This window comes from Calliphora vicina, chromosome 2 (genome assembly GCF_958450345.1).
Source record: "Calliphora vicina chromosome 2, idCalVici1.1, whole genome shotgun sequence".
Taxonomy (NCBI): Eukaryota; Metazoa; Arthropoda; class Insecta; order Diptera; family Calliphoridae; genus Calliphora; species Calliphora vicina.
In genome coordinates this window covers 4,040,472-4,064,729 of record NC_088781.1, presented here as the reverse complement: position 1 = coordinate 4,064,729, position 24,258 = coordinate 4,040,472, and the positions used below count along the sequence as shown (strand labels likewise).

At 28.6% G+C, this 24,258-nt stretch overlaps 1 protein-coding gene across 3 annotated transcripts in view; it reads right to left on the bottom strand.

Moving 5' to 3' along the window:
• The window catches only part of Pde1c (Phosphodiesterase 1c), a 193,724-nt gene that overhangs the window by 101,180 nt on the left and 68,286 nt on the right, over positions 1-24,258 (bottom strand). For all 3 annotated transcript variants that reach the window (XM_065500772.1, XM_065500769.1, XM_065500770.1), the window contains exon 2: positions 8,009-8,701. In XM_065500772.1, the coding sequence (XP_065356844.1) occupies positions 8,009-8,447 (439 nt within the window). In that variant the 5' untranslated portion in view covers positions 8,448-8,701. The remainder of the gene's footprint in view (positions 1-8,008; positions 8,702-24,258) is intronic.

Below are 24,258 nucleotides of genomic sequence, written 5' to 3'. Positions count from 1 at the left end.
ATGATAATGCCAACACAACTCCAACTGACATCGTTGTTGACATTTGGCTAATGTATGAAAAGCAGATGTCAAAAATAGCAGTATGCGGAAAATTTCAATATTTTGAATAATTAAACTTTTAAAAGAATATACTTAAATTTGGGAAATGGTGTAAAGAAATTCATACTACAAACTCGAAGTTCAAAAAGTATGGACAAATGTTGCAAAACAACTAAATACATCCACATTTTAAGGTACCATGATTATTGAATCAAACGGATACAATTTTTTCACAGATTTTTCAAGTGCTCAATTATGGCTCATGTGCAAATATTTCCGTACCAACAGAAATAAAGAATTAAAGAAATATAATATTATTTTATCAACTTTATTGTACATCTATCTTTTTATTAACTGTTTATAATACGTTATTTCCATTTAACTGAATTAAATATTAATCTTGGAAAGTATTGTGGTTAAAAACAACAACAATAAAAAGAAATTAATTTAATTCTTCATCATTCTGGCGAAATAATTTGAATTGAAAGGTGTGAGTTTGAGTTTGTGTCTGTGTGTGAAAAGTAAGGGTTTGTTCTGTCAGTTGGACAGGTGTATTTCAGTACTTTTAAACCTGTCAATAATGTAAAACAGTTTTTAATTAAAAGTTTTTGAAAACAAAAATTCATTACACCTACATTTATTTATTCAAGAACACATACAAACAAACCCATTCACGAAATTTTATTACTTAAGGGGTCTATCAAAAACAACACATTTTTGTTTTTTAAAATAATAATGAAAAGATAATAAATAAACAGTGCGTTAGAAAATCAGACTAATGGCGTTTTATTTTCTGGCATACATGATGCCTTTATTCTGGCTAGTGTTTATAAAAAACCGGTTTGTCGGTTAACCGAAAATTGGCCTTTTTTAGAAAACCGGTTTTTCGGTTAACCGACATCGAAAAAACCGGTTAAACGTCATATATGTGTAGAAAACATAAACTGTCCAATAAAGTATACACAACTTTAAAATGTTTAGTTTTTAGTAGCCAGGAATAAGGTTAATATTAAATAACTATAAATATACAAAAGTGCTAAGTCCATTTTATTTAGTAAAAATTTCAAAATTATTATCTCAGTCAAATAGAATTGTTTTAATTATTGTTTTTTTTCATTAAATTTCAACCAAAAAATGTAAAATTAATTAAAGATTTGATAATTTTGAAATTTATTATCACCTCTACTTTTTCATATGAAACAGAAAATGTTACAAGTCCCAAAAAGGACCTAAGGAGTGAGATCGAAAAATTCTTAACACACGTTTTTCATTACATTTTTTAACCCAAGTATTATTTGAATTTTTTTTTGATCAAGTTACCTTTGAAAAACATGTCAGTTATTATGTGTAATGTCAATTATATTAATTTTTTTGTTAATCTGATTAAAATGAGTGACCAGAAAAAAGTGCGTACTGAAATTATTAAATATTTTCAACAAAACCCAACTTGGTCTTACAAAAAGTTAGCCAAGCATACAAAGGTCTGCCGTCAAACTGTTTCCAATGTTATTAAACAGTACCGGGAGAACTTGTCAGTTGATAGAAAACCTGGTTCAGGTAGAAGGAATGGTCCACATGATGTTTCTAAAGCCAAAAAAATAGAACGCATTTTCAAAAGAGCTCCCAACACATCCGGTAGGAAAGCAGCCCGGTTAGCTCAGTGCTCGGACTATTTGGTACGAAAAGTTAAAGCTAATGCAGGTTTAAAAACATACAAGGCTCAAAAAGTTCCTGACAGGAACGCTACTAAAAATTTAGAGGCCAAAAACAGAGCACGGAAATTGAAGTCAAGTTTTATAAAAAAATATTCTTGCTGGATGACGAAACGTATGTTCTGGCAGATTTTTCGCAACTTCCAGGTCAAAAATTTTATGTTGCTGATGCTCGAGGGAATGTTGAAGAAAAGTTTAGGACCCAAAAGCAGACAAAATTTCCCAGAAAGTTCTTGGTATGGCAAGCAATATGCAGTTGCGGCAAAAGAAGCCACTCATTTGTTACAACGGGCTCTATAAATACCGAAATTTACATCAAGGAATGTTTACAAAAAAGGCTGCTTCCATTCATAAGACTTCATAATGTGTCCACTTATTTTTGGCCTGACTTGGCATCCTGTCACTATGGCAAACAAGCCCTTGAGTGGTACAAGAACAATAATGTGGTATTTGTACCAAGAGAGGCAAATCCTCCAAACTGCCCGGAGCTAAGGCCAGTGGAGAGATATTGGGCTCTTGTTAAAAGAGAATTGAAGAGTACAAAAAAGGTGTCCAAAAGTGTGGTAGATTTTAAACGGAGATGGACTACATAAAACGTTAATGGAAGGGTTTCCGAAAAAGGTTCAAAATTTCATCACTAGTGATTAAAACTATAAAAATAATTTTTTTTGTAAATTGTAATAATAATTTCAATCAAATAAAAAAAAAATTAAAGCTGTAAGTTTAGTGGTTTCTTTTTTATAAACATATATGTATGTTAAGAATTTTTCGATCTCACTCCTTATAAGATGCAAAAGCACTTCTTCTTAGCTGTGATTATTTGTTATTATAAATCATACCAAATAACTAATAAAACTCCATTATCAGATTTCAAATCATGGATTTTAATATTTCTGAAAAGGACTTTGTACACTAAGCTAACGAAATGATTAATAAAGTAAAATTTTAAGAACAAAACACACGAATGAAGTCAAATTTATTGAAAGAAGGTATGTACATCAAATTCAATTTAACGTTTCGTAAAATCATCACAAAATTTATAATGAATCATTATTAAAATTTAGTTTAACTTCTAGAATTACACAGTACAACACATGATTTTGGGACTCAATTCTGACAATTGCACGTGAAAGTAGCCCCAAAAATAAGAACTTCTGCATCATTAGTTTTGTCAAGTTGGCTGCCGTAATAATTTAATGACCATACGAATTTTTTTTCCTCAAGGTGGATTTTTATCACTTTTTCTACATTTTAGCACGGTTATATCTCGTATACCGTACGGAATATCTCTTTTGTGGCTGAAGCAAAGTTGTAGATATTGAATAGTAGAAAAAAAGCACGGAACATACCTACCCGAAATATGTGCACCCAGTGCCTTAAAAATCGCAAAAATGCCCATTTTTAATTTTTTTGAACAAATTTTTCACCTTTTTTGCTCAATAACTGGATTACAAATCCAATTATGGACGGATCACCATGAAATTAGGTCGTGTGATTTGTGTCTATATGAAAGTTATTTATCATGAATTTTGTATGTATACCATCATTTTTATAAGATTTATTCACTTTAAAGTGATTTTCGGAAGCGGGTCTTATATGGGAGCTATGAATAATTATGGACCGATCATAATAAAATTTTTTGACAATAATTTTATATATATAAATCTTTTTTTGAGCGAAATTTGTGTAGATACATATATAAATTAAACATTTATGACCGATAAAGTCCAATTTCGGGAGGGCATTTGTATGGGGGCTAGGTGAAATAATGAACTGATTTCAGTCAATTTCAACAGGCTTCGTCCTTGGGCAGAACAAATTATATGTACCAAATTTTTTTATGATCGGTCCATAATTAGTCATAGCTCCCATATAAGACCCGCTTCCGAAAATCACTTTAAAGTGAATAAATCTGTTAAAAATTATGGTATACATACAAAATTCATGATAAATAACTTTCATATAGACACAAATCACACGACCTAATTTCATGGTGATCGGTTCATAATTGGATTTGTAATCCAGTTATTGATAAAAAAAGATGAAAAATTGGTTAAAAAAATTTCAAAAATGGGCATTTTTGCGATTTTTAAGGAACCTTTTTCGGGTAGGTATGTTCCGTACTTTTTTTCTACTATTCAATATCTACAACTTTGCTTCAGCCACAAAAGAGATATTCCGTACGGTATACGAGATATAACCGTGCTAAAATGTAGAAAAAGTGATAAAAATCCACCTTGAGGAAAAAAAATTCGTATGGTCATTATATTATTACGGCAGCCAACTTGACAAAACTAATGATGCAGACGTTCTTATCCTTGGGGCTACTTTCACGTACAATTGTCAGAATTGAGTCCCAAAGCAATGAACTGAAAAATGTTGTACTGTGTTATGCACAATTTAATTTTTAATAGTTTCAATATGTGCAATTTATTCTGAAAAAGTTTTTAAGTAAACTCATCGTCCTTTACTATTTAGAATAATTATAATTTTTTAAAATATTAATCCAAAGAGGTTTGTAAATCAGCAGTATAGGTTTCAAATCAGACCGAATGTTTGATATAATGTGTACACAATGAACATAAAAAATTCACAAAAACATTAGATTTATTAATTTAAGTCCCAAAATTTAAAAACCGGTTAACCGAGTGATAAAAACCGGATAAACCGGTTAACCGAATATCAACATTTTAAATTAACCGGTTCGGAAAAAACCGAGATTTCAAAGAAAAACCGGGTTTTCGGTTAACCGGTTATCCGGTTTATAAACACTAATTCTGGCTTTTAGCCTTCTTTGTGTTCTTTTCTGATAAAATGTAGTTTGGTAAGCGTTTAACGAGTTCTTTTCAAATAATGTTGCCCTAAAACCCCGAAAATATTCTACATAGCCTTTCTTGTTCTGTAATTGTAATCGAATTTTCTAATAGTAGTTGTAACCGACAAAATTCGATTGGCGATAAATTCGGTTGCAACAATGAATCTGCTTTCCCTGTGCAGAGCAAAGTGGTGCTAAAGTCTTTTACTTTACACTTTTAATTGATTTAGATTTTTAGTTAGCGTGAAAGCAAAATCCGTTTATTTTAAAATGATGCGTTACTTTTTGAGTACACTATCTGCTCTCATTCATTGGCTAATTTTTGGTAATATTTTTTAATTTAGCATTTTCTCTCGAAACGTTAAACCCTTTTAACTTACACACACCAATTTATTTATGGTGAAAGTAGAATTATGGTTAGAATTATTTTTGTATTTGTCCTGTTATTGCTGTTGTTGTTGTTGTTGGCGTGTGACTGTGTTGTGTGGGTTTTGAACATTTTTTCGTTCGTTTCAATCTTTCACATTGTTTGTAGCTGCTTGCTTGCTTGCTGCCTTTTACAGATTGTCCCGTTATTTAAGTTATTTATGGTATTGTCAGCATTTAGGCGCCCAAAATGTTTTAACCGCAATAATTGAATGACTATACAAAGAGTTACAGCGAAAGAGCGAACAGCTGAAAGAGGGACAAAATGAGGAAAAGACAAATTGAATGTTGTAAGTATTCATGTACATATGTATGGAAGTATGTATGTACGAGCCTGTAAAAGATGTCCTCGTGTATGAGTATAAAACCAACTGACAATAACGGAAATGCTTTTTGTTGTTGTAGTAGAACATTGCACAAGTGTTTGTTGGAATATTTTTCATTTTCCAAAGGTTTTGTAAATGAAAGTGGTTGTTGTATTTTGTGTCTGTACGTGTGTTGAACTAACTAACTAACTGCAATTTTCAAGGACTTTTAAAAGGTTAAACAAGTAAAATATTGAAAATATTTAAAAATACTTGTAAATATTTTCTTGTTCGCCAAACGGACAAATGTGAATGTCATCTTTAGTTAAATTGAATTCAATTCATATATTACGAAAATTTGTATTTTATTAATATGTATCATCCTTTTTATACAATATACATATATTTTTCCTTTTTTGCTGTGTTGAATATTGTGTCAAATATTTAACATTAAGTTTAGCGTGAAATTGACTACTTTTTATTTTATCTGACAGCATGCAGTCCAGCATAATGCACAAGCACATGCAATGCACATAATTTATTTCATTTTATTATATTATTCCTTCTTTTTGGCAAAGATACTTAAATGTGTAATCATTTATTTGCTGCAGTTGAAATATATTACAGTATTTCCATGCAAACATTGCATTCATTCAGACATGTGTATAATTTTTTATGCATTCTTTGTAAGTTGTATGTTTTTGCACAGGACAATTTTTTTTCTTTTAAGCTGGTGGCATTACGTTTCCTTTTGTGGAGCATAATCTGGAAATGTTGAGCAAGAAATTGCCATAGATTTATCAAAATGATAAATGAGCTTTAAAACTGTTTCGTTCATTATGCGGTCACACAAAAACACTACTAGACAGTTTATGCAACAAAAAGTGCAATGATTTAAAACACTTACACTATTGTGGGGCGAAATTGACAAGCGTTGTGCGTCATTGTTATAGAATGGGGAAAACGTTTTAATTTAATTAGTATTATAAATGTTGAGGTTACATTTTATTGATATGATATAAAAAAAAACTAATGAACTTAAAGAATAGAATATTCAAAAAATAACTGTCATCGTATCTAAACCAATTTTCTTTTATGTTGCAACCTACATACATATGTCATCTAAAATGTAAAAAACTTTAACGTAACTAAAAGAAGAAACAAAATACATGGTATTTTTTACCCCACATTTTTATTCACCAAAAAAAAATTTATCACTAAATAATTAAAAATTTTGAAATGAAAATTAAAAAAAATGTTCTTTTTTCAGCTGACTCAAATTTGAAATGAATTAGATATGACTGCTGTGGGTAACCCTCATAAGTTAGTGTGCTATTTCAAATTTGAGTCAGCTGAAAAAATAATTTTTTTTTTAATTTTTTATTGATAAAAATTGTTTGCCAAATTTTTCATTTAAATTTATTAGTGAAAAAAATTTTATGATGAAATTTTTTTTTTGGTGAATAAAATAATTTTCCCGATTTCGACCCATTGTAGGTCCGACTTATTATGGACTTATTATGGCATTGCAGGGGCTCGATGAAGAGTTACACTGTTTAGTTATGACAAAACAATAAACACAGCATAAAAAGTCTTATTATTTTAGGACTTTTTTCTTTAAAGCACAAAAATTTTTTAAAACTATTGTAAAACTTTAGTACTTTATGACAATATGACTTGATAGCAAACCATGTGAATACCCCAAATGTATTAAGTGAATTGTTTTAATTATTAATATCAGTGAATTTTATAAATGGTTCGAAATACCGAGCCGGTATAGAAATTTCAGTATTCCCAGATTTGAATTTAATTCCATGTTTTAAGTATTTAATGAATTTGCAGACATTTAAATGTATCATATTATATCTAGTATATTGTCAACAATAAAGATTTCTAGATAATTAATGTGGCAATACCATTTTAGAAGGGGCAACAAAAATAGGTTTGCTTTATCAACTGACTTTCTGTTTACAGAACCGAAAAATTCTATGTGTGCAACCGAATCATTCGATTGGCAACAAATTCGGTTGATTCTACGAAACTGTTTTCTCTGTGTATTAATTACATTATTCTAATAACAAAACAGAATATTTTTAAATTTGTTAAGTAAAAATCGTCATTAAAATAAGTTTTACAACAAATATGTAGCATATCATTTCAATCAATCATTTCATAATACTGTCTGCTTTTATTTGAAATATTACAAGTTTAATATTGTTTTATTATGCATTTTTTAATATAAACTATGCAAATAATTTTGTTCTCGTTCTCTATACATATGTATGTATACACGGAAAATACAGATTCGTGATAGCAACCGATTTTGTTGCCAATGGAATGATTCTACCTTAGAGACCGAATTTTACAGTTATGGTTACAAAATTTTAGAAAGGGTAACAAATGTTAGGTTGCTTTAACCGAAATTCTTCTTTATCAACTGACTTTCTGTTTACAGAACCGAAAAATTCTATGTGTGCAACCGAATCATTCGATTGGCAACAAATTCGGTTGCTACTACGAATCTGTTTTCTCTGTGTATCTATAAAATTAATAAAAAATATTTGAAAATTGTATATGTATTTGTCAGTTTGATTGATTTGATTTTTAACACCATGTTTTTTTTATTAATTAATATTAATTTAAAAAAAAATCGAGTATATTAAATATAGATTTATGCAATTGATCATACAATTATGGAAACAACAACTTACCTATAACATACGAATAACCATCTAAAGTTAAAACACATTTTCTCGTTGTTGTACCACCCACCATACTGGGCAAACGCAATGATCTGCCCAATAATGATTTCGTAAATGAATTTTGACCAGTTGGACTGTTGTCGTCGTTAAAATTAAAACTTTCTCTACGTTGGACATCATCATTATCATCGAATTCGTTACACAACTCCACATCTGCTTGCAAATCTGTCGTTGAGGTTGTCATCACGCCATCTGATGAGTGATCACGATGCGACCGTGTCTCTGAGCCGCGAGAACGATTTCGCGCTAAACGTTTTTCCGAACCACGATTGAGCGATGAATCTGAGCCACAGGAATCATTAAGAGATTTTGTAGCTTGTATACCTTCTAGGGTGTGAGGCTTTTCACGACGCGGTGATGGTTTTATGGCATCCATTTTTTCACTCATGTTGTTTTGGTCGCCGTAGTTAATTGAAGGGAAGGGAAGATTCGTTGACGAAGCGTTGCACGTACCCGTTTTATAGATTTTTTCAAAATTTTATTTGAAATCCATTTTTAACGAATTTCTCACGAATGTTTTGTCTTTATTTACAGCTGTCGATAAACACTTGATGAAGTTTATGTTTAATTTTGTATTTATTTATTTTATGATTTTTGTTTTTTTTTAATTATTATTTAATTGAAATTGTCTGTTTGAAATATCTGCTTGAGGAAAGAGAAACTTAATACATTTTACAAAATTTAAATTGCACAACACAAATTTTTTTGCAAGAAATTGTTGAAATTTATCAGCTTTATTTAATTAAAATCACTTCAAAATAGTGAAATGGGAACAAATAAATTTATAATCAAATTGTCATTTGCTTTAAGGCAAATTAGGTGCAAAAATAATCAATGCTACAATATAAAACTACATAAAAAAGTATTCCAACAAATACATAGATATTAAAAGGTTCTTTGGTTGTGTAATATTCCCTGATTTCACTCATATTTATTTCATACATACATATTTCTATTAAAATGAATTTTCAATTTCTAAAAAATAACATGTGCATCCACTTTACAGGCAAATGCTATGGTTCAGTAAGAGTGCAAATGTTGAGGAAACAATAGCAAAACCTCCTTCCCTTGTCTATTCTCTCTTTGATTTTGTAGACAGGACTTTAGGCACCATAGTACACATAACTTTGTATTGGTATATAGAATGTGTGAGACAGTGTATGTGTTTGTCTGAATAAATACACACAACATAAACAACTTAAGACCTCTTAAGTTGAAAGGAAAAAAGCAAACATAGATACGAACGACACATATGCAAATACAGTTCTCTACTTCAGCCAACTATAACCCAGTGAACATTTAATAGATGTTGACATACATGTATATTTTTATTAAAGTTTGCAATGCAGCTCTTGAAATTCAGAAACATTTGAATAAGTGTGGAGTATAACTCAAACTGATTTAAAAGTATCAAACTGATACTTAAAAAATAATCATATATTCTGTTATATTACCTTATATATTAATTTTTAAATAGAAATATGATTGGGTTTTTCATTATTTTTGTAGCAATTATGTGGTAAAATAAACTTATACTCAACATAGTCTACTGCCTCTATGTTTATACTAGCTAACCCGGTGAGCTTCGCCACCCAATCGTTGTAAAATGTAAATGAACTGAACCATAAACCTGGCTATAAGTGTATAAATAGTGGCCCAAAAGGAAAATGGATTGATAACCGATAATCATAAACTTGGTAATAAATAGGTAAATAGTGGTCAAAATAGAAAAGCAGCGATATACAGAATTAAAAAATACCAATAGAAGAAAGAAAAAGTACTATAAAGTCCCTTTTTTGAATTCTCACTCATTCATAATGTTCATTGCACTTAATAGAAAAACCGAAAAGTACCATTAGGTACTTTTCGAATCTACTTTATAGATTCTATGTCATTTCGGATTATAGGTTTCTAATTTCATAATTTGAGGTGCATTATTATAAAATATTATGAAAGTACCAATCGAATAAAGAAAAAGTACAAATAATCACAAATCACTAATGACCGTAATTTAAACACATAGATATCTATCAGGGCTTAGTTACGTATGGAGTAAAAATAATTTCATGATTCTAGTTTGATTATTATAAATTATTGAAAAAGTACCATTATAATAACGAAAAAGTACTATAAATAGTCCATCATGTTTTCTAAATCACTTAGTACTAGGCTATTCAATTAATCGGGTTTCGGATATAATCAGTTAATCGAGCAAATAATTAATCGAGGTTTAGATTTAATCGGTTAATAATCGGTTAATATTAAATTATTCGATTAACCGAATAATTTCCATTTTAATTTTAAATTGAAAAGAAAAACAAGAATTTTGTGTACTTACATAAGCATTTTGTTAATAAAAAGAACAAAAACATAAAAAACAAACAAAACCATAAATAAAGATATGAGTTTTTCTTGGATTTTAAGGAGATCTTCTGAAACAATCTTTTAAAAAAGAATATAATTTAAATTATTTCTTTTTAAACATTTTTTTTAGTTTTAATAAAACTTGACTTGAAAAAACTCTCTCACTGATTTTGGTATATCCAATTTCTCAGTTCTTTTTTTAGTTTTTTCTAAACATATAGAATCCTCCATCATACCATGGGAGTCCTTTTTGGATTTTTTTGGATTTTTTTAATTTTTGAATACTTTAATAGTTTGTTTAAGTTGTGATTAAAGACTCGTTTCTGTAATGTCTTCAGTTTCGTCTATTACCGCATAGTCCACCGACTAATTAGGACAAAGTTCATCATAGAATATTCTAGAAAAAAGGTCATTTCCAAATTCCTTAGTGTTAGTTTTCGTACTATACTTCTAAAAACTATTACTAGAAGGGAGTGTTTAAGAGTTAAGAAATTAAATTTCTGTGTTTAAAACTATATTTCTATATAAGGTGAAAAAAGAATAAATTTCGGTTAATCGGTTAATCGACACAAATTAATCGGTTTATTTGTTATTTGAAAATCGTCAATTTTGAATTATTCGAACAGTTAACCGACCAAAATTAATCGGTTAACCGATTAACGGTTAATCGATTGAATATCCTGCTCATTACCATATATAATTAATTTCTTGGTCAATCATTATATCAAATTCAAAAAGTACCATTCGAGGAACGAAAAAGTACTATTTAATCTTTCTTTATGGTACCTCAATATATTAACTTTTATGTCAATATGTAAAATATTAAAATAATTAAAAAAATATCATTAGGAGGAAAGGTACTAATTTCTCCATTCCTCTTGAACACACGTCAAGTTTAAAATATCAAACTCTGCATTTTGGCGAATATTTTTGTGACACAGATACGTGTCAAACGATTCAAGTCTGTATTAATATTCTCCAAAAAAAACATATGATTTAAAAAAGTACCAAACTGTTTTCCCAGATTTGGCCCAATCTAACCCTTCGTCTTCGAGTTCCAAATAACTTTCTTTTAGTTAATTTTTGTATGACTGGAGGAACCAATTTTTAAAATTTTATCAAAATTCGCTTAATAATTTCGTATAAAATATATTTTTACCGTTTGTACCGAAAAATTTATTTTATGAAAAAAAGTACCAAAAATAAATAAAATGTTTACCCCTTAAGGGTTTGAATTTCCAAATTCGTATTTGATATTTTTTGAGATGTTAAGAATACGATTTAAAATTTATTTCTATATTTATTGATTTAAAAGATACATAAGTTGCCAAAAAAAGTACCAAAATATAGTTTTTAACCATTTTCTCCTCTAAGGTTTCGAATTTGAAAAAAAGTACTAAAGACTTTTCTCCTAATTTTTAAATAGATGAAAACACATTTTAAATTTGTTTAGATCAGAAGATATAATGTTACCGGTTTTATCCTCTAAAACTTGGAATTTCCAAAAATCGTTTTCTAGAGGATCTATTTTACGGAGGTTAACAGTTTATGATGGGCGATTCTAAATCAGGCAGTCACTCAGTAACGTCACTCTTTTATATATAATGAAGATAGATATGCATAAGCATGGACAATGCAAATGCTTAACGTATACAACATACAAACTTAAACTACGAACGTATACAACTATAAATATATATAAATATGCATATTCTATGTTGATATTAGGTGTCTAATAAAATATTTAGGCTGTTTCTAAAACGTTAAAAAAGAGAAATCGAGAGCAGTTTGTTTGATAAAAACTAGTCCATTAAAAACCTGTTTATTGCGGAGAATTTTACACAAATTTGTTTCATATTTCCGAAGTGGTTAAGTGGTGAAACACTCTCAATGATCAGAAGATCGATTATGTGCTTTCGTAAGATCACACAGGTCATCTCAGTTAAAGTTTCTCTATGGAATTCAATAACTCTCAAGTGGACATAAGTTCTGAACGTTAGTAAAATTAGCATTATTTAATTATACCATAATTTCTATTATATATTCATATTTTTCAGTAAATTACTTTTGTAATAAAAGTTTCCACATTCGATCAGAAGTTATTTGCCATCTAGTTCGATATAAAAAACAAATAAGAAAGTATGGTCGGCCAAGCCAGACCATATAATACCCTACACTAAGTAAAAGAGCAAAAACATTTTTCTTTTAAAATTGCAATAATTTATATAGTGGGCCTTATATGGGAGCTATGAACAATTATGGACCGATCACCATGAAATTAGGTCGTGTGATTTATGTCTGTATGAAAGTTATTTATGTTGAATTTGGTGTATATACCGACATTTTTAAGAGATTTATGCACGCTAAAGTGATTTTCGGAAGCGGGTCTATATGGGAGCTATGACTAATTATGGACCGATCGTAACAAAATTTGGTGACATAAATTTTGTGTATATAAAAGTTATTTGGAGCGAAATTTGTGTAGATACATATATAAATTAAACATTTATGACCGATAAAGTCCAATTTCGGAAGGACATTTGTATGGGGGCTAGGTGAAATAATGGACGGTTGACATGGATAGCCAGCCAACCAGCCCGACGGACGGACGGACATAGTTTAATCGACTCAGAAAGTGATTCTAAGTCGATCGGTATACTTTAAGGTGGGTGTTAGACCAATATTTTTGGGCGTTACAAACATCTGCACAAACGCATTATACCCTCCCCACTATGAAAGAAGGAACCTCAATATTCCAGTGTTTAAGTAATATTCAGTCACATGATTCAGTTTGAACTTCAAATCTGAAAAATTTCCGAAATTTATTAAGAAGTAAGTAGGCCAAAGTCTGTTTCATGATACCTAAGATTTTTCTTTTTAGGAAGCTCCCAAGCGTGCACTACAGATCTGATAATATGACAAAGAACTACTTACAGCTACACAAACATTTCCTCATACAGCACTTTAGAATTTATTTATTCTTTTCAGTATTTCTCACAACTTCAGCTGAATGAATATGGTAGTTTAACAATGTATTGTTCGCACAAGAGAGAAAAGTAGAATAAAATCTGGAAAAAAAGAAATAATGTAAAAAGTGTATGTGTATGCACCTGTATAAACCTACATATTTGCAGGTGAACGTGTACAAGTGTCGGTGACATAGTTTTTTATGCTCGAAAAATCTGTTATACCTATTCGCAGATGAAACAAGTCGAGTTGTGTTGTGTTGAGTTTGTGTACAAAGTGTATTCTTGTGCAAAAAATATGCTTTATTTTTTTTTGTTAGTAAGAATTTTAATTTTGTAAGAATGGCAATTGCACAGGAGATTTCTCAATATGCAGAAAAGTACCTGCTATTTAAATCACAAACCATATAAAGTAGAAATTAAAAAAATATTTATTCTCTCACAGATTGTACAAAAAAACGTAAAGTTGAAAAATTTAATTAAGCCACTGAAAGTCTTTGCAATCATGTACTTACACACATTTTCTCTTTTTAATAATTCAAACTAAAATCTAATTTTCATTTAACAAATTTTGCATATTTCCATGTGTCACAATTTAGTTGGCAAATGTTTGGGGACATTTCACTTTATTTTCTGGTTTTTTTGAAAAGTGACTTAGAAATTGTATAAATAATTTAGCATTTTATACCATTTAACTGGTTGTCATTGCATAACAATAAATACCATTTTCTATAGTTTTTGTGCAGTTTTAGTTCTGGTGACATTGATTGATATTGCAAATAATTATTCATGATGCAGTAGTGTTCAGGCTTTTTTATTTAATAAAAACAACCATGTTGTTTAAAAAGTTGCCATGAAGAATTGATAAATTAATAATAACAATCTGTGCAGAATTAAATTATGAATGTATTTTAACCATAAAACTATTTTTTAATCCAACAATAAAGAAGGGACGCACTTAAGGACTTCTTTATAATCAATTTTCAAATTTATAAAAGGTTTTATAAATCAAATTTTGCAAGGAAATTTTGTTAAATTTAAAAATTGTTTATGAATATGGGGGTTAGTATTTGAGAGACTGGCACTTGTTTGTCGTTTTATTTTGAAAATATCTCATCTTTAAATCAATGGAAACTTGTATGCATGCCAATTTGTGTTCAATTATATTTAAGATAGTAATTTGTTCTTTGATCATAAGATTTTGTGAAGGCAAAGTTAAATTCATTTAAAAACGAGTGCAATGTGGGTGTTTTAAATATAAAATAGCCTTATACATACGTGAGAAATAGAAAAAAATGTTATTAGGATTACATTTGAAGATTAAAGCAGAGCCAGAGATATTTATTTTTTCAGAACCCTCTTTTCTTTAGTCCTTTTTTAGGCATGGGTTTTGTATAAATACTTTTTATATACGCGGAAGTCTTTCTTTATTGCAAACTACCAATGCAAACCTTGCATATGTTGCAAACCTAGGATAAGTGCTACATTTTACAATACAACAACAACAAAATACTTATCCCAGATTTACAACATATCCAAAGTAGTTTGCAAGACAGAGTGATTTCCGATATGATTAAAAAATACTAACTGTGAGATTTTCAATAAAATTCGGAGTAAAACGGATTTTTGTCTTAACTTTGCCCTAAATTTCCAAAATAAAAAATTTCTAAACCACAGTGTGCTAGTTATGACAACTGACACCTGCGTATGAACATTTTAAAATAAATATTACTCATACTCTTAGAAAAAATAAGTAAGAGAGCTATATTCGGCTGTGCTGAATCTTAAATACCCTTCACCAAATTATACTTTGAAATAAAAATTTTAAATATTTTTATTAATTAATAGCTGACCCGACAGACGTTGTCCTGTCCAAGTTAAAAAAATGCTTGTGTTCGATTTGTGAATTTGTGAGAAGCGGGTTGAAAAGGGTAAAAATAGTCAAAAAGAAAAAAACACGTATAATTAAATGATAAACACTTATTGGCCAAGTTATTAGCGAATTTAGATATTTTAAGTTTTTATATAAAAAATCGAATTTTGATCAGAAATATGAGTGATCACAGATCGAGCTGCTTTTCTTGATTAAACCCTTATTGGACAATTATTATTATAGATTTAAGCTATTGTGAGTTTTTATATAAGTAATCGAATTTTGGTCTGAAATATGGTTGATCGCAGACCGATGTATTTTTATGTAAAAACTTTTGCGGACTATGTATTGCGAACATTAAAAAAAAATAGTTAAATCGGTCCAGGCGTCCCGCGATTTTAGAAATATCGAAAAAAAAATTGGCGTGGTCAATTTTCTTTCAGTAAAATCTTAAACTGGACTACTATGATCTTTTAAACAAAAAATTACCCAAATCGATGTAGCCGTTTTCCGGTTTTAGATAAATCGAAAAAAGTGGGCGTAGAAGTGGGCGTGGTCAATTTTTCATTCATTAAAAACCTAAGTTGGGCAATGACCAACATTTAAAAAAATAAATTGTCTAAATCGGTCCGGCCGTTCTCTACTGGTGCAATTACCATTGTGAAAAAATTGTATGGCAAACAATTTCTTTTTTAAATTTTTTTTTATAATTTTTTAGTGAATTATTTTGAGGGGGATAACAATATAATTTTTCTCTAATGCCTCTAATAGAGCCATTTAATTTGTGTACATGTAGGTAAAAAATTAAATATTTGTATTTTTACTCTCTGTTCTTTACATTCGGGTTGTGTAAATGTAAATTAACGAAAATCTTCGTAACCTTAACAATATGTATGTCTACAAAGGCTCTAATGTGGATCGTTGCCTACACATTCATTCGTAAAAAATCTAGTAAATAAACAATTGTAATATTTAGTCAGTTCAGAAGATATCATATTATGTCATATTGTAAGAATGTCCTAATATTTCACAATGGTTTTCACAATAATACTACTATGTATGCTATGTTTATTGTGTTATCGTAACCAACCAGCAGAGACCTGTGCCGAATGCCTAAGAGTCGGTTAAGCCGAGCCGCCAAGTCGTGATATATTAGGACATTATGACAATATGACTGATAAGAGACCTTGTGAGTTGACCAACTATTATTTTATCTTATTGCTAATTAGCTTGTTGAATACAAATATGTGGAAACGGATTAGTAGAAAAATACATATTGGAAAAGTGGTCTATACGCCTTTATTCACTTTTATCCTTCACTTGTCTTAATAAATTAGTCAACTTGTAACAACATTTCTCATATTTATAATGGTGAAAAAAGGGAAATGAAATAATAAATTTTTTACAGCTCTATAAAACAGACTGTCTTTTAACATACTTTGAAAAATGTTAAGCAATTTCAAATGAATAGAGCGGGTTTTTGAGTAAGGATATTTTTTAATTAAATTTCCATTTAAACATTAACCAGCTTGAAACAGCATGAAATGTACTTGAACAAGTCATATTTGTTATATAATTGTCTTGAATATAAATTTCATTATACCAAGTACATTAGTCTCATAAAAATAAGGCGGTAAAGTGTAGACACAGAACTGAAAATGATTTACATGTGTCATTCTTTAAAAACACACAAGTATGTATACGCAGATTTCCATTGACATTTTCATTTAAAATAATTTCTGAGCTGGCAATTTAAACCGCAACATTTTTATCATAAAGATGCTAAAGCAGCAAAAGTTTACTCTAAAATTAAAGAAAATTTGGTAGCTCATAAACAGTTGAGCTTTATGTTTTCGTTGTGGGAGGAAATTTTATTAAAACGCTTAAAATTTACTACTCTATTACACCATCTTTATTTTTTTTTATTTTTGATGGTTATGTAGCTTGTTCTTGTTCTTGCTTTTCTGTCTTGGCTCATTAAAATATCCTGCCAAAAGCTTGCATAAACAAAGAACTACACCCAGAGAAAAAACATTAGTTTTTTTTAACAATATTATAGTTACAGTAATTATTTATATGATTGTTATAACCATAATATATATCAATCATGTTCATGATGAATCACTATGTTGTTATTTAATTATGATATCCATACGCCGATAACAACATAATATGGGATTTTTTACCCTATCATAATAAAAATGGTTGCCACAAACGTATACATTTACTGCAATCATATTTATGTAATAAATAATTACAGTGACCATATTCTTGTTCAAAAACTTGAAATGGTTACAGTAAACATGTACAACTATATTTTTTCTCTGCGTGTACATGTATAAAATAATACTTGAAAAAAATCTTGGAAAATGTGGTTGTGTTTATAATGCAAACCCATAAAAAATAACTTTATCACAGCAACTTTTTTTATACTTCTTTCTTAGTTGTATTGAGCAGCATAAAATGCTGCGTTCACTTTTTAAAGGAAAAATCTTTGATATGTTTGCTCTTCGAAAAAAGTGCATACAAAGAGATTGTTTAAATTAAGTGGTGACTCCTCATAAAGCTGTCATTGGTAAGAACTTAGGAGAGGGATCATTATCTAGAAAAATCACTTTAAATAAAAAGTTCATTGAATTCTTTAGCTTGTGGTGTTTTTTGTGATTTGATTTTTCTTTTTTACTTTGTTTGTTTATATAAAAATGTTATTGTGAATATTTTTTGGTTAAATTGAAAACGTTACAGTGTTTTTATACCCTTCAGCTTCGTGAGAAGGGTATATATAAGTTTGTCATTCCGTTTGTAATTTCTACATTTTTCATTTCCGACCCTATAAAGTATATATATTCTGGATCCTTATAGATAGCGGAGTCGATTAAGCCATGTCCGTCTGTCTGTCTGTCTGTCTGTCCGTCTGTCTGTCTGTCTGTCTGTCTGTCTGTCTGTCTGTCTGTCTGTCTGTCTGTCTGTCTGTCTGTCTGTCTGTCTGTCTGTCTGTCTGTCTGTCTGTCTGTCTGTCTGTCTGTCTGTCTGTCTGTCTGTCTGTCTGTCTGTCTGTCTGTCTGTCTGTCTGTCTGTCTGTCTGTCTGTCTGTCTGTCTGTCTGTCTGTCTGTCTGTCTGTCTGTTGAAATCAATTTTCTGAAGGCCCCAGATATCTCCGGGATCCAAATCTTCAACAATTCTGTCAGACATACTTCGAGAATTTTGCTATTTAAAATCAGCAAAATCCGTCCATAAATAACGGAGATATGAGCAAAAATCCGAGACAACCTCTGAAAATTTCATCAAAAAACACAATGTATTGCATGCTTTGACAAAAAAACAACAAAACGTATGTTTGTATGTGCAAGTTTTGTGTATTTTGTTTTTTTTTTGTGTTTTGTTTCTTTTGGCGTTGTTGTTGTTTTTTATACAACTAAACGTTTGTTTGGTTGTGTGTTGGTTTTTTTTACAAAAAAGCAACAAATCGTATGTTTGGATGTGCATGCGTTGCGTATTTTATTTTTCTTTTGTGTTTTGTTTCTTTTGGCGTTGTTGTTTTTTATACAATTAAACGTATGTTTGGATGTGTGTTGGTTTCATTGGCTTGTGTATTTTGTTTTTTCTTTTGGTGTTTTGTTTCGTTTGGCGTTGTTGTTGTTTTTTGTGTTCTTGATAAATTTAGGATGCTGTACGCTGAAAGTGGGCAATGTACATACATACATATATACTAATTATAAAAAATAATAATGCATCCACAACAAAGGTGAAGGGTATATAAGATTCGGCATAGCCGAATATAGCACTTTTACTTGTTATCTTACATCTTAATTCAATTGCATTTAGTTTGTGGTCAAAGAACTTGTAAAATATTCATATGTACCGCATTTATATAAGCTGAATAATAGTCAATAACCTTTTGATGAATAAAGGACAGTTAACTGGAATAATTTTAAGAATTTATATATACTACCCAGTTAAACATTTAGTCTTATTTTTCATATATGAATAAGTTACATAATCCTAGCAGTAGGACATATTTATATTACACATATATAAGTACTTATCGTTGGTCTCATGTAGAAAGTACACCAATATAATTTGAAATTTACAGGGGAAGTATTTCTACCACCTTTTTAAAAAAGTAGTATTTTACTACTTTTTCAACAAAAAAAAAAAATAGTATTTTTACTACTTTTATAAAAGTAGTATATATACTAGTAAATTTTTAAAAAAAGCAGTATTTCAAATAATTTTCTTCAAACAAAGTCGTATTTCCACTACTAAATTTTCCAAAAATTAGTATTTCTACTACCTTTTCCAAAAAAAATAGTAGTATTTTTAGTACTTTTTTTAAAAAAGTAGTATTTCTACAAAACAAAGTCGTATTTCCACTACTAAATTTTCAAAAAATGTAGTATTTCTACTACCTTTTCCAAAAAAGTAGTATTTCTACAACTTTTTTTAAAATAGTAGTATTTCTACTACTAAATTTAAAAAAAGTAGTAGTAGGAGAATTATTTCTACTAACTTTTTTAAAAAAAGGAGTATTTTTACTACTTTTTTAAAAAGTTGCATTCTACTTGAAAAGTAGTATTTCTACGACTAGTATTTTTACTACTTTTTTTTTCAAAGAAAGTAGTGTTTCTACTGTCAGATTTAAAAAAAGTAGTATTTATACTATATTTTTTTAAAAAGTAATATTTCTATTACCTTTTTTTAAAAGAGTAGTATTTCTACTACTTTTTTTTAAAAAAGTAGTACATATTTCTACTACTAAATTAAAAAAATTTAGTATTTCTACTACTAAATTTAAAAAATGTAGTATTTCTACTACTAAATTAAAAAAATAGTAGTATTTCTACTACTTTTTAAAAAGTAGAATTTTACTACTTTTCTAAAAAGTAGTATTTCGACTACTTGTTTAAAAAAGCAGTGTTTTAGAAAAGTAGTAGAAATATGTACTTCATAATAAAAACTGTAATTATCAAAATTCAACTTTTTGATAGAAAATTTTCTGTATATTATTGGATTTTTAAATCTCGAAATTGGCAATTTTTTATTTATAATTTCGTTTAACTAAAAAAAAGAATTTTTAAAATCGATGTTTTAGTATAAAAATTACTAATAATGTTGTTAGTCTTTAATGTTTAACTCTGCGTATGAGTGATATTTAATGATGACGAATTTTAAAATTTAAATAATAATCATACGTCTGTTGTACTTAGTCATTCCTCTCACTCATTTAATAAACATGCAGACACAATTGCAAACACATGCACATAAACACACTGATGCACAGTGTTTTAGAAACTTTTTCTTTTTAAAAAATAATTCGATAGCTTGTGAACGATTGGAGATATCTTAATGAAATTTCATATAGTCAGTGATGCGGTGTTTTTAAGTTGATTTGAATTTACATGGGTTCGTAGTTGGAAAGGGGAATAATTAAAAAAAAATAACAAATAATCTGGGTTTCTTTTCGAAATGAGTTACATAATAACCGTAACTCATTTCGAAATGAATTATATAATATCCGTAACTCATTTCGAAAAGAAACTCATTCGAATTTGTGTAAATACAAATCCACTCAACATCAATACAGCACTGGTTTTGTTAAGTAATAAGATATCACCAAACATTCACGAGGTACGGAATTATTTTTAAAATAAAAAGTTTCTAAACCACAGTGTGTCGTTGTTGTAATTGCTGTTGTTACCTAAGTAAAAAAAATATTTTAAATTTACTCGTATATGAGTTGTAAAACACCATATAACAGTGATTAGTGATCGTTGATTAGTTATTGTAAAATAACAATTTTTTCATTTGACTAAAAAACAAGGTTGGCTATTGTTAAACAAACCTCACTCCCCTAAAATATCCTTACAGCTTTTTATTTTATTTTGTAGCATAGTGTTATTATGTGGAATTTCAAATTCTTATGCATGTGTTCACTATTGGTATTTGTGATGTGCGTTTTTTATTTAATATTCCCCAGGGGTTGATTTAATATTTTATTTTTTTTTTTTGAATTATGTATTAATATTGGTTTTCTTGAAGTTGTCTCAAAGCAACAATTATTTTTAGTAATAAATGCCTGTGTTTGTCTGTAAATTTGTCATTGATAATTTGATGTTTGATAAATTCAATAAAATTATTATAATTTTGTTATTTTTTTTTTTGATCTGTATTTTTTTATTTCCTTATTTATTGCACGTATCATATAAAGCCAATTACACAACAGGGAAATTTAAATACAAATTTATATATTTAATGGCATTTTCCGTTTTGTTTATATGAATACTTATAAAGTGGATTATATAAAGATAATTTTAGTTATTACATAAAAAATGGGCATATAATTGATATGATATATTAAATTAGATTAGATAAGTTATAAATTGTATAAACTCAAAGAAAAAATATAGTTGTGCATATTTACCATAATCATTTCAACATTTTTACAAGTTTTTTTACAATATTATGTTCACTATAATTATTTGTATGATTACGGCAACCATAATATGTTTAAATTACCATAAACATAATTGTATCAATCAGATATATGATTGTAGTACATAAATATATATTTATTGCAATCATGTTCATGATGAATCATTATAGATTATCCAACTATAATCCGAGAACAACATAATATGGTATAATCCTTCATCATGCAAATGGTTGAACAGTTTCAATGTAATGTTCGGTTTAGTTGTTGAAATATATATAAACGTAATTCTAACATCTCATTTGTAGCATATGATTGATATTATTACTTAGACGATAATAATTTGAAACAATATTACAATAATGTTTCACTTAGTAGTTTTTTTTTTATTATTCACTTAAATATTCCATTTACCCACAGTTAGGAATCAATATCTAAGGCAAAAGTTTTACAACTATGAAAAAAAAGTCAACTAACTCAATTTTTGTTTGCAATCAGATGACAATGGAAGCACATGTAAATGATATGAGTCAGAGAGCATGTGAAACATAATTCAGATAAAAACTTTCTGCCATCAACTGACAACAAAACTACTATTAAACATACAGCAACAACAATATTATACAATCACACTCACAAAAAAGCAATCAATAAAAAAAGTTAGTCAATAAAAGTTATCAGTTTATCGGAAAAAGTTGGTTGAAATTTTCTCATTTACTAGTTAAAACATTTGCATGCGTATAAAGAAAATTTGCATATAGAATTGTAAAAAAGCAATAAAAAGAACTTAACTCATAATTTTGTTAATGCAATGGATTCAGTTGAAATGCGCAAAACATAATTTTTAAATATTTTCATGAAAATGCACAAAAAACTGGAAAATATTGAGAAAAAATCTTAAATTGAAATACAATTGAATTTAAATTAAATTTAATTTAAATAAATTCAGCTTACAAAAAGATGTTTTTAACATAAAATTATTTTTCATTAATCCATTAATACGCAAAAATTATTGAATAGATAATTTTCGTAATTGAAACACAAAAAATAACAAAAATGTGTTTTCGATTACGAAAATTATCTATTCAATAATTTTTGTATTTGAAATTCAACCAATAATGAAAATTGTATATTCAATTGTCAAAATAATCAAATTCAAAACTCAAAATTCATTAGAAAATATCAAGAAATATTGTTTTTGAGCAAATGAGTACTGGACTTAGTTATGAAATAATTGAAACCAGTTCAATATGTGACAAATATTTGAATTGAAACGGCTTAAGAAATAGTTTTTTCTGTGTAGTTAAATATTTAATAAAAAACAGACATTTTTGTAAAATATTGTTATGAATTTGCAATAGCGATTTGAATTTAACGGTCTGTAACGTCTGCCTGCAACATTCATCTATGTTTATAAACATGTCCATCAGTGGAAGCTTCTACTTATCAACAATGTTGATAGCATGCTGTTATTAGCATTGTAAGTATGGCTTCACTAAATGTTTAAACTACTAACAGTTAAGAACAATCTAGGCTACTCAGATGAAGATGGCGCTGTCTATAAATAGTGGCTGCAGTCGCACTATCAGTGTATATATGCACATTATAAAGTGTGTGTATTTCTGCGAATTTATAAACGTATATAATAACACTGAGTGACTATTTAAGCTGTTGTTGTACATTTTAAATAAATTAAGAGTTGTTACAAATTTTAAACTACTAAACTGCTTTTATTTGCAATCAAAAGTATCCGGTTTATTTAATGGAAAAAAACCACGTTTTTAAAAGGTAAAATCGTAACAATATTGTATAATTTCGAGTTCATGATTTATATGTTTTTAGATGCGACTTGAAAAGATATTTTATATGATATGACGTTTGTATATAATTTCTGCGAATAAACATCAAATGGTGCTCACTAACGGTTGTTGCAAAAAATTAAATAGTTTCGGAATTCTCATACAAAATTTCAACATTTTAATAATTGTTTAAAAGAAAACATTTTATTATCAATTTAGATTGTTAAATAAATTGTATACAATAAAATTTATTTGAAATGTTTGATAAATTCCTGTCACGTTTAGGATTTAAATAACTAGTAGGCCACCATCAAAGAATAAAAATAAAAGTTTCAAGCAAATGTTTAATTTTAGAATAACAGTGACTTTATGAAAAGCTCCTATATAAAATCTAACCCCCTTCAAGGACAACAATAGACACGTGGATGGGACGTGATGATGCAAAAGACAAACCGAGACGAATGAAATAAATCGAAATTGTATGTATACATACATACAATTTAACAAAATATATTTGTTCAAAAAACAAAGCGAAAAATTACGCCAATATGGAATGAAAACAACAGTTTCGCTCAGTAATAATACAAAAATACAATATTTCATATTTGTACTGTTATTCGTTGTTTAACAGCGAAGTAATTTATTAGGTAAGGGATAGGGGTATTTCTGTATTGTTATCACACAACAAGGGGTCGAGTAATAGATACTAGTATATTTCATAAATACTAACAGACAATTTTGTTGTAGTCTTGCCAAGAAAAAATAT